Consider the following 12,861-nt stretch of genomic DNA (forward strand, 5'->3'; position numbering starts at 1 on the left):
GCTAAAAGTAGATATAGTCAAAGTAAAGCTAAATAAAATCAATGTGAAGAAGGCCCTGGGGTTTCTCCTTTGAATGTAATTAACATGACTAATGATCCGATGACTTCCATAATTGTATGACTTTTCCTGCTTGGTACTCCAATTTCAATGCTGATGAATGTATTTTATTCTACTGTTTTTCTACTATTAATACTTTTATTATTAGGTAAGCCCAACAATTAATGACCTGTCTATAGGAGAGAACAAATTTTACAGGTGAACAAAATCTATAACCTTTAAATTCAAATTATTACATTATTTATAAAATCCCAATTTTTTAAACCACAAAGGGGTAAAGGTGCTATAATACAAATGATTAAACCCAATGGACTAATAACACAGGTCTGCAAAAACATTTTTTTCGAGAGTTGTTATGGTTATTCCACGTAATCTTTGTTTTTGAGTGCGCTGAATCTGAACATGACCTCCATTTTGTCATATGACATCACGTTTTCTGACAATTTAAGTAACTACGTTAAATAAGACAATACCTCAAAATAAATGAAAATAGACTCATAAAATTAATTTTTTATTACAAATGTTTCATGAAAATCATTTTTTTAACTGCAATGAGTTCACTAACACACACTAAAATCGATTCTTCTTCACTGTGAGGCTTCTTTTGGTACATTTACGCTTGTGAGTAGCATCTATAATGTCTCTCTGAAGCGTCCAACAGTAGTCTGCCATCATTGTAATGCTCCATCTTCCCTGGTATCTTCTTTCCAGCTCTTTAACCCTTTCACCCCCGGCCACTAAAACACCCTAATGACCGGGCCATTTTTTGCAATTCTGACCAGTGTCACTTTGACAGGTTATAACTCTGGAACGCTTCAACGGATCCTGGCGATTCTGACATTGTTTTTCGTGACATATTGTACTTCATGTCAGTTGTAAATTTAGGCCGATACTTTTTGCGTTTATTTGTGAAAATTTAGGAAATTGTGCGAAAATCTTGAAAATTTCGCAATTTTCAAACTTTGAAAATTTATGCCCATAAATCTGAGAGATATGTCACACAAAATAGTTACTAAATAACATTTCCCACTTGTCTACTTTACATCAGCGCAATTTTCGAAAGACATTTTTTTTACGTTAGGAAGTTAGAAGGGGTCAAAGTTCATCAGCAATTTCTAATTTTTCCAACAAAATTTACAAAATAATTTTTTTAGGGACCACATCACACTTGAAGTGACTTTGAGAGGCCGAGGTGACAGAAAATACCCAAAAGTGACCCCATTCTAAAAACTGCACCCCTCACACTGCTCAAAACCACATCCAAGAAGTTTATTAACCCTTTAGGTGCTTCACAGGAACCAAAGTAATGTGGAAGGAAAAAATGAAAATTTTACTTTTTAACACAAAAATGTTACTTTAGCCATAAAATTTTCATTTTTACAATGGAGAAAAGAGAAAGTGCACCCTACAATTTATTGTGCATTTTCTCCTGAGTACGCTGATACCCCATATGGGGTAAAAATCAATTGTTTGGGTGCACGGCAGAGGTCGAAAGGCAAGGAGCGCCATTTGAATTTTTGAATGCAAAATTAGCTGCACTCATTAGCGGACGCCATGTTGGGTTTGAAGACCCCCTGAGGTACCTAAACAATGGAGCTCCCCCACAAGTGACCCCATTTTGGAAACTAGAGCCCTAAAATAATTTTTCTAGATGTTTGGTGAGCACTTTGAACACCTGGGGGCTTCACAGAAGTTTATAACGTTGAGCCGTGAAAAGAAACAAAAATTTTTTTACCACAAAACTGTTGCTTTAACTAGGTAGCTTTTTTTCACAAGGGTATCGGGAAAAAATGCAACATAAAATGTATTGTCCATTTTCTCCTGAGTATGCAGATACCTTATATGTGGTGGAAATCAAATGTTTGGGCACACGGCAGATCTCGAAAGAGAAGGAGCGCCATTTGAATTTTTGAACGCAAAATTAGCTGCACTCATTAGCGGACGCCATGTCAGGTTTGAAGACCCCCTGAGGTGCCTAAACAATGGAGCTCCCCCACAAGTGACCCCATTTTAGAAACTAGAGCCCTCAAATATTTTTTCTAGATGTTTAGTGAGCACTTTGAACACCTGGGGGCTTCACAGAAGTTTATAACGTTGAGCCGTGAAAAGAAAAAAAAATTTTTTTACCACAAAACTGTTGCTTCAACTAGGTAGCTTTTTTTTTCACAAGCGTATCGGGAAAAAATGCAACATAAAATGCATTGTCCATTTTCTCTCTCCTGAGTATGCAGATACCTTATATGTGGTGGAAATCAAATGTTTGGGCACACGGCAGATCTCGAAAGGGAAGGAGCGCCATTTGAATTTTTGAACGCAAAATTAGCTGCACTCATTAGCGGACGCCATGTCAGGTTTGAAGACGCCCTGAGGTGCCTAAACAATGGAGCTCCCCCACAAGTGACCCCATTTTGGAAACTAGAGCCCTTAAATATTTTTTCTAGATGTTTGGTGAGCACTTTGAACACCTGGGGGCTTCACAGAAGTTTATAAAGTTGAGCTGTGAAAAGAATTTTTTTTTTTTTACCACAAAACTGTTGCTTCAACTAAGTAGCTTTTTTTTTTCCACAAGGGTATCAGGATAAAATACACCATGAAATTTATAGTGCATTTTTTTCCTGAGTACGACGATACCTCATATGTGGTGGAAAGTAATTGTTTGGGCGCATGGCGGGGCTCAGAAGAGAAGGAGCACCATTTGACAGCAAAATTTGTTTGAATCATTAGCGGATACCATGTCACGTTTGGAGACCTCCTGAGGTGCCTAAACAGTGGAGCTCCCCCACAAGTGACCCCATTTTGGAAACTAGACCCCTCAAGGAGTTTATCTAGATGTTTAGTGAGCCCCAAGGGGCACCACAGAAGTTGATAATGTTGAGCCATGAATACAATTTTCTTTTGTTTTACCACAGAACTGTTACTTCAACCAGGTAGCTTTTTTTTCACAAGGGTATCAGGAAAAAATGCACCATAAAACGTATTCTGCAATTTCTCCTGAGTACGCAGATACCTCACATGTGGTGGAAAGTAATTGTTGGGCGCATGGCGTGGCTCAGAAGAGAAGGGCACCATTTGACAGCAAAATTGGTTGGAATCATTAGCGGACGCCATGTCACGTTTTTAGACCCCCCCTATGGTGCCTAAACAGTGGAGCTCCCCCACAAATTACCCCATTTTGGAACTAGACCCCTCAAGGAATTTATCTAGATGTTTAGTGAGCCCCTTGTACCCCCAGGGTCTCCACTGAAAGTTGATAACGTTGAACCGTGAAAATTATTTGTTTTTGTTTAATTTTTTTTTTAAATTTTTGCAGCAACAAGGTAGCTTTTTTTTTTCTTTTTACAACGGTATCAGGAAAAAAATGCACCATAAAACGTATTGTGCAATTTATCCCGAGTACGCAGATACCTCATATGTGGTGGAAATCAATTGTTTGGGCGCATGGCGGGGCTCAAGACAAGGAACGCCATTTGACTTTTCAAACGCACAGACGCAGTGCACTGATCGGCCGCTGCAGGAGGCACGGTCGGATGAGATACAAAAAGCGCTGGGGATATGGAAAAAAAAAAAAGTCACGCCAAAAATTGAGCAGGGATGCTGATCCACGCTCAGCGGGATGCACGGACAGATGCGATAATTTTTTTTCCGTATCCCCGACGCTTTTTGTATTGCATCAGTCCGTGCGTCCCGCCGAGCGCTGATCAAGGATGCACATAACGGATTGGCATCCCTGCTCAATTTTTGGCGTGACTTTTTTTTCCGTATCCCCGATGCTTTTTGTCACGCCAAAAATTGAGCAGGGATGCCGATCCGTTATGTGCATCCCTGATCAGAGCTCGGCGGGACGCACGGACTGATGCGATACAAAAAGCGTCGGGGATACGGGAAAAAAAGTCCCGCCGAAAACTGACCACGGATGCAGATACTTTATCTGCATCCCTGATCAGCGCTCGGCGGGACGCACGGACGCATGAGGTGTAAAAATGGACAGGGGATAGAGGAAAAAAAAGAAAAAAAAAAAAGTTATACTCACAGTACCCAGAGGATTAGCAGGAGGAACAGCTTTACAGGAGCAGAAGGCAGGAAGTTGGACAGCTCAGCAGAAGACCCAGGAAGAAGGACCCAGCGATGGAGGCAGATGTGATCGGCCGGTGAAGACAGGTAAGAGGACGTCGGGGGACAGCAGAGGGGGAAGGGGAGAGCAGAGGGGGAGGGGGAGAGCAGAGGAGGAGGGAGATACCAGAGGAGCTGCAGAATAGAGATCACGGGGGAGGCCAGCAGATTGGGATGGCGGGGGGCAGATTGGGATGACGGGGGCAGATCGGGATGGCGGGGGGCAGATCGGGATGTCGGGGAGGCAGATCGGGATGTCGGGGGGGGCAGATCGGGATGTCGGGGGGGCAGATCGGGATGTCGGGGGGGCAGATCGCAGGGGGGCACCGGCAGGGGCCATTACGGGAGCGCGCAGGAGCAATCACAGGAGTGCGCAGAGGCTGCAAGGTGAGCACAATACTCACCGCTCCTGCTCCTGCTCCTGCTCCGTGACAGCAGTGGCAGCAGCAGCGGTGGCGTGGTACCACTAGTACCAGCCAGTGCTGCACGCTGCAGACATGTTGGGGGAGGGTCCCCAGACCAGCACAGGCCTGGGAAGGGCGGCCACCAGTAAATCAAACCACCCCACTGCACACTGATTGGAGCGATTGCGCGTCATAGCACGATCGCTCCAATCAGTGCTGCAGGGGCTGGGGGCGGCATGTTTGAGATCCACCTATGATCTGCTGTACCTGAAACGGCATCTCATAGCCGGATCTCACAGTATCGCACTATTTTCGGCATTATTTTTACCGAAATCAGTGCGAAAGATGTGGTTGGCGGTTCAGATTTGAACAGCCACTCACATCGATCGTCGATGGGGGGTGGCGATGCCACTCCCCCTGGGGTGAAACAAAGGTCCCCTGCTGTAAGAAACAGCAGGGGACATCATTTGAAAGCCGTTGCTATGGCCACGGCAATCAAATGAACTTTAGGCAGTAAAATTACGTCCCTGGTCGTTAAGTCACGTTAAAATAGGACGTAATTTTACTGCCCGAGGTCGTGAAGGGGTTAATGTCCTGGTGGAATAATTCACCTTGCTCTTCACTCACAGCTTCCAAATTTTCAGGAAAGTTGTCAAGGTGGGAATGGAGGAAATGCACTTTCAAACTCATCAGGCAACCTAAAGCTTGAAATGCTTTCAGCATTCGTCCGACGATTTGTTTGTAGTCAGGGTCTTTGTTATTGCCTAAAAATTTCTCTACGACCTCTTTAAATGCAATCCACCCTTCTTTTTGAGAATGCGTCATGGTATTGATAAACTTTTGATCAGCTATAAGCCTTCTAATGTCTGGTCCGACGAACACACCTTCCTTCAATTTTGCCTCCGAGAGGCCTGGAAACTTGCCGACCAAGAATTTGAAGCATTCTACATTCATTCGAATTGCTTCATCAATCCCAATTTGATGTGGAGAGGTGGTAAAAGAACTTTATGGGGAGGAACCAAAGTTTCTCGGAGGACATTTTTTTCCCCAACTGTGAGCACCCTCGGCTGCCAATTCTGCTTGGTCCAGTGATTTTGTCGGTCTCGACTGTCCCATAGACACAGAAAACAAGGGTATTTGGTATACCCAGCTTGTTGCCCGAGCAGCATGCACAAGACTTTCAAACCCTCGCACACTTGCCACCCGTGGTCTTCATATTTCAGTTTACGAAGAACCAATTCCAAGTTCTCGTAGATTTCCTTGAGGTTTACGGAATGACCTACAGGGATGGAAGCATAAAAAACGCTGTTGTCGAGTAAAACTACTTTGAGACTTCTTTTTGAAGAATCTATCAAAAGACGAGATTGCACTGAATCATATTGGATTTTGAATTGACCCATCAAACCTTCGACATTGATGCAATAAACCAACTTATCTTCCTGGGCAAAGTAAGGAACGAACTCGTCTTCACGATGTCTGAACCATGAAAAAGACACTCCTGGCAACAATAAATTCTTACTTTTGAGCCTTGAGCCAAGTAACTCAGCGGTATCTTTGGGAAGATTTAAGTCTCTTACCAAATCATTCATCTCCTCCTGGGAAAACAATTTTGGTCTTGTATCATCTTCAAAGTCAGAACTTGATTCATCTGGTTCAGGTATGACTCCACTTTCATCGGACATAGTTATCTCTTCCAAGGTAGCAGGGGCCTTGGGTACTGGTATATCTGTGCCATGGGGGATGTGAATTGCTGAGTGAATATTGGGGTATGAAATGGAATGCTTCCATTTTGAATTATACCCTTTCACATCGCATGAACAAAAGTAACAATCATCACTATGGTTCTTTTGCTCTCGCCATACCATAGGAATCCCATAACGGAAAGCTTTTTTCTTACCCTTGAACCAGTTTTGGAGGTCCTCAACATACCGTTTGCACACTTTATAAGGCGCCCAACCTTTATCTTGATCTCCAAGCTTTAGTCCGAAATATGCGAAGTATACTTTTTTCACAAAGTCTGTAATATTTAGCTGTTGCTTCAACACTGTAGATTCACCACAAATGTAACAGAAACTGTCAGGCGAATTAATACACTTCCGCTGAGCCATAATGCTAACATTGGGAAACACGGTTGAATATAAAGAGCTAACACGAACTGAGATTAAAAAGTGTGAACAGGCGAGAACAAAGATAAAACAATTGAAACAAGCCCGGACATGTCAGAGCCCGCTCATTCAGCTTGCAAAATGTTGATGCTGGTTTCATTAGCTCACTCTGAAAATTCTTTCCTTTGAAAGTTCTACTTTTTGGCATTATATATCTTCAATGCATTGATGTGAATTAATTAATAGTAATTTTAACTTTCAAAACCCTAAAAAAAAAAGAAAAAAATTTACTAAATTTGAAGAGAATTTTGCGTTGTGTGGCAAATCCTGACATCCAGGATTTTTTTCAATTTTTGTTTCATTTTCAGCACACCAAAATACATGGAAATTAGATGAAAATAATCAAACAGCTTTTTAGTCGCAGAACTGTGTAACAATTGAATAAAGTGCATTTTGCCGTGTGTGATATCCACAAAATATTGAGGGCCCAAAGGGAGAAACTGGTTGAAAGAGTCCCTATAGACAACAACCTATATAGATATCTCTCCCTGCCTATAAATGGAAGTTTTAAAGCCCTAGGTTCAGCTGGTACCCCTGTTCCACGGCGGCTTGCCCTACAGACTGTCCCTCCACAGTCCCTATTTACATCAATCCATAATAATCAGTGGAGGGATAAGGCAACACAAAGCACGTGCAAAAAGATATGTATAACAGTACTTAGCTTAGGGCCATAGGCAGAAGACTCCCATTCGGATCCTGGGGTCTCTCGGTCCCGATGTGTTTTCCCCTTCACCAATAGTTTAAGGCTACCAACCATGCTGGATTTTAGCAACATAATAGTCCCCTGAGAAACCTTTAAAGGCTCTATAAAGAGCCACTTTTGACTTTTAGGATTGCTACTTCCACTAGGTTGCACTAGAGTTTGATATCTTCGTCCCTGAAGAGACAATTTGAATATTTCCAAGAGGAGCATTGCCGCTGTAAGGTCATGTGCCTACGGGAGGAAAAGTGTCCTGCGGATAAATCTGCAGGAAATCCGCAGCATTTCCCGCAGGTGCAAAATCCGCAGCATTTCCCGCAGGTGCAAAATCTGCAGCATTGTGACAGCACTCCCCAAATCCCATAGGAAAACATGGAGAGTGCCTGTACTTTCATAAACCTGTGGATTTGTCTGGAAAATCAAGAAAATCCGCAGAGTTTCCACAGCAAAATCCACATTAAATTTTGTCTCGTGGCCACAGGGCCTAAGACTCCTCACTCGCAGCCAGACTGGTTTGTCAGGGCTCTACAAGGAGAAACGTTTTCTCCTTAGACCCCACTATAGCTATTCATAAGCCAGATCATATCTCATACTTTGAACTGACGAGGGGCGATCACCCAGAAACACCGTGTCTGCAAATTGAGGTTCTGATCTGGCATAAATCCTAAGTCTTATGAAAATGCTTGTTAAAGGGCCACTTTTGACTTTTAGGATTGCTACTTCCAATAGGTGGCACTAGAGTTCGTCTCATTCCTCCTTGAAGAGACAATTTCAGTGATGGAGTGGAACACGACAGCTCCGTAACACTACTAGGTACTACAGATCACCTCCTCTTCAAATGAATAGTGATGTTCAACTCCATACACAATGTACATCTGGCAGCTGCTGGGACTGGTAACAGCTGACTGATAGAGTTGATAGGTGTCTGACCCCATGAATGACCTATCCAATGATAGGTCATAACTGTCATAGTGAAAGCCCCTATAGAGAGTTACTGAACAATTACTGCAGCAAAGCATAACTGGATGACATAGAGTAATGGGAGTATAGATAAAAGTAACTTTGCTTTGGTAACATTTGTTTTGAAAATATTGGCATTAATAGTTAAGCAGGGTTGTGTCATGTCCCAAAAAAGGAATGTTCCACAAGCCCCAGAGCTTGATCCACAGCAAAACTCAATATTTCTAAATAGAAAACTCTAAAGATTACATGAAAGATTATTCCCATTTTCATAGATAGACATTATTGGATACTGCTTGTAAAAACAAGCACTTTTGCATTTTAGTGCTTATTAAAATTTTCAGCGATTCTTGAAATGTTGACACTTTTCTTTTGTTTATAGCTCGTTGCCTAGGAGACCAACCTCAACCGGTCTGTAGCTTGTAAGCTTTGCACTGAATCTGGCCAGGATTAGGAGGTAAGAGTGTGCCCCGAAGATTGCAGGTCCAAATCTGTGCTTACCAGGTCAATTAAATGGAACTTATAACCATTGCACATGTTCTGCTGTCTGACAGCGGCGGTCGGTCTCCAAGACAACATAATGTAAGTAAAACAAAAGTGCAAATGTCTTAAGAACAGCTACAAATTTTAATAAGCAGTAAATTGTAAAAGTGCTTGTATTTATAAGAACTCTCCAACAATACCCATTTATGAAGATGGGATATATTGTATACTAAACTGATTTAAATATCCAACAATCTCATTAAATCTAATAAAATTTGCTGACCAATCAAAACTGTGCCCATGATGTATGCTCTGTGGCTCAGTGGTTAACGCTGTTGTCTTACAGCACTGGGGTCGTGGGCTTCAATCTTAAATCTGTAAGGAATTTGTATGCCCTCTCTGAGATTTTATAGGTTTTCTCTCACCTTCCAAAGACACCGAGCCTGATTCACCTTTTGCATTTTTTTTTTATTTTATTTTCTCTTTTTTTGTCATGTGGTATTTATTGTTATTTTTGTGCCAAATTATTCAAACTGGTGCACATGATTCATGAATTTGCTCAAATTAAAAAATGTTCTTTTTTTTATTAAAGCCTTTTTTCAACCTTTAATATTTTGATAAAATGTCGTAAACTTTGCGGAAAAAAATCAAAGAGAACATAAAATAATACCAAGGGTAAATGGAGTATATATGCACAAAAAAATATATAAAATAGTAGCTTTTTGAAAAGTTGCAACTAACGACTCAAACGAACCAAAAGTATCTGGAATTCATAGCCAGACCCACAGAAGTGAACATAAATAATATGTGAACAAATATAATGTAAACTTTAATAAAGGCGCAAATCAAATGAAGAGTAAAGCGGGCTTTACACGCTGCAACATCGCTAGCCGATGCTAGCGATGGCGAGCGTGATAGCACCCGACCCTATCGTTATGCCGATATTTGGTGATCGCTGCCGCAGCGAACATTATCGCTACGGCAGTGTCACACGCACTTACCTGGTCGGCGGCGTCGCTGTGACTGCCGAACAATCCCTCCCTCAAGGGGGAGGGACATTCAGCATCACAGCGTCGTTACCGCAACGTCACTAAGCGGCCGGCCAATCAAAGCGGAGGGGCGGAGATGAGCGGGACGAACATCCCACCCACCTCCTTCCTTCCTCATTGCTGGCGTGTGGCAGGTAAGGAGAGGTTCCTCGATCCTGCAGCGTCACACGTAGCGATGTGTGCTGCCGCAGGGACGAGGATCAACTTCGCCCACGCGTCAGCAGCGATATTTGAGAATGGACACCCATGTCAACGAGGAGCAATTTTGGACGTTTTTGCAATGATCCAAAATCGCTCCTAGGAGTCACACACAACGAGATCGCTACAGCGGCCGGATGTGCGTCACAAAATCCATGACCCCAACGAGATCGCTGTAGCGATCTCGTAGCGTGTACAGCCCGCTTAAGGCACAAATGAAAAAGAGGTGAATAACACCAAAAACTAGATGGAAAAGGGGCCCATAGGAATTTAGATTGTAAGTCCCACTGGGGACAGTTACTGATGACAATGTCTGGAAGGTACTGCTGAATAACCTGGCGCTATACAAGTTTAATAAATCTATAGTAGTTTTATCGCTTTATTTGAACAAACCCATTCACAACATGAAGTATAGTCATCAGAAATAGCTATCCACCTACCTCAGAAACGTTCTTGACATTGATGGTCTTTTTTGTGTGTGCAACATGTCCTACAATTCCAATATCCAAAGGGAACACAATTTCACTGTCGGGCGGTACGAGGCAATCCTCCAATTTACTATTTTGCTGGATATTGAAAAGTCTTGTGGCTAATTCAGGAGTCCCATTTCTTTGTCTATACATGAAGAGACTGCACCGATCCGCATGAATAAGACTACTGATCCTCCTAAGGGTCTTAAATACAACTTTTTCCATATTTATACTTTCTTGCATGTCTTTAATAAGTTCAAAGAGGATTTCACTTTCTTCTACCTGGGCAAGTTCCCGGAAAGTAGCAAAGTCAACAGTCATATCTTTCCGGCCAAAGGCATTTGCTATCGTCTCTGGTTTGAGCGTCTTCTTGAAGTATTTTTCAGTAAATACCGGATTGTTTTCCAAAAATGCCGTCACATCCTCTTTTTTAAGACTCATTTTGGAAGGCTCTTACCGAACGTAAATTAATTTAAAGGATAATTGTTCTAGTATCCAATATTGTGGTTAATGTGATAAGATCCAGACTGGTGCGCTGTTAGTAATATGAGAAGGTGTCAAGTCTGTATTAATCTCAGTGGTAAGGAAAGCATATCCTTAATAATGCTGAAGGTGAGAACTTAGGAGGACAGATTTGCTCAAGCCAAACAGATCAGGTGACTCACGCTAAATCTCTCAATCATCTGTTAGATTCTATAAATATGTACAGATATTTTGATACAAAATGTAACCAAATGTAGCGTAATATATATCACTTTGGGGTTTTGGTGCAGTTTTAGCACGAATATTTTATCGTGCACACAGATGGATTAATTAGCAGTGTCTGTGCTACGCATCTTAAACCAAGCTACTTAGGATTTAATTAAACAGACACTCAAATGGTATTATCTGCAGAATTCAATTTTACTAATATTTCTCATTTCAAGTATTAACATGATGTATTTATATAAAATGTGTTTTTACATATATTTTACACACTTTTTAAAAAACACACTAGGAAGGAAAAGTGCTGGTCTAATAAGATGCAGATAACAGATCTGTCACAATTTGGAAGAATTCTCATGATAAAATGTAACAGTTTACAAAGTTGGCAGGAAGTATCAATAACTTCTAAGGCCTTGTTCACACAGTAAAGCTTTGGTACTGGTTTAAATTATCCTTCTTATTTTAGCTAAAAATACATGTAAAGATTATGCAAAATTGTGCTGTGAAAAGGCCAAAGTTGTTTTTCTTTTATTTTTAATTTGTATGCCTAAACTTGACCTTAACCCCTTTATCCCCTTTTTTCGTTTTTGTTTTTCCTCCCCTTCTTCCAAGAGCCATAACTTTTTTAGTTTTCAGTGTATATAGCCATATGAGGGCTTGTTTATTGCACGATGAGTTGTACTTTTCAATGACACCATCCATTAAATACACATGAGTTACCCCTCTATAAGTCACTTGTAAGGCCACATCTGGAATATGGGATCCAGTTTTGGGCTCCACATTTTTAAAAAGGACATTCAGAAGTTAGAGTCAGTTCAAAGGCGGGCAACTAGACTACTACAAGGAATGGAAGGCCTCCCATATGATGACAGGTTGAAAAAGTTAGATATGTTTAGCTTAGAAAAAAGACGTCTGAGAGGAGATCTCATTTATATGTATAAATAGTTACATGTGTGGTCAATATAAAGGAGTGGCACATGACTTAGGCTATGTGCGCACGTTGTGGGTTTTTTTTTGCGTTTCTGCAGCGTTTTGAGCAGCACCGTCACATTGCCAAAATGCATGCATTCTGGTTCCCTTGCAAAGTATATGAGAATCATGCAAAATGATTCATGAATCATGCACGATGCTTTTTGAAACGCAGCATTTTGATTGTCAAAAATTTGACAAAATCTCTGCGTTTAGAAAAGCAGCATGTCAATTCTTTTGTCCGTTTTGGCAGTGTTCTACACCCATTGAAATCAATGAGATGTAGAAAAACGCTGCCAATATGTTAAGCAGTGCGCTTGCACTGCATTTCTGTTGTGATCCGCATGTTTTTTTGACATAACAAATGCAGGTCTTTCGGTCTCTCTCTGTCGGTCGGTCTGTCGGTCGGTCTCTCTCTCTGTCTCTATCTCTCTCTGTCCATATCGGTCTCTCCCTCTCACCCCCTCACTCATACTCACCGATCACCGGCGCGGCGCTGCACGGCGTTCACACTGTGGCAGCTTCTCCTCTTTTGAAAATGCCGGCCTCTCATTAATCCATCTCGTATTCCCTGCTTCCCCCACCGGCGCC

General features: G+C 41.7%; 1 protein-coding gene across 1 annotated transcript in view; it reads right to left on the reverse strand.

Moving 5' to 3' along the window:
* The window catches only part of LOC142292369 (rod cGMP-specific 3',5'-cyclic phosphodiesterase subunit beta-like), a 113,096-nt gene extending 102,059 nt beyond the window's left edge, over positions 1-11,037 (reverse strand). Inside the window, exon 1 of the mRNA XM_075337696.1 lies at positions 10,567-11,037. Within this exon, the coding sequence (XP_075193811.1) occupies positions 10,567-11,037 (471 nt within the window). The remainder of the gene's footprint in view (positions 1-10,566) is intronic.
* Positions 11,038-12,861: the final 1,824 nt, after the last annotated feature.

The sequence above is a fragment of the Anomaloglossus baeobatrachus genome, chromosome 1, assembly GCF_048569485.1.
Source record: "Anomaloglossus baeobatrachus isolate aAnoBae1 chromosome 1, aAnoBae1.hap1, whole genome shotgun sequence".
In the NCBI taxonomy this organism is placed as follows: Eukaryota; Metazoa; Chordata; class Amphibia; order Anura; family Aromobatidae; genus Anomaloglossus; species Anomaloglossus baeobatrachus.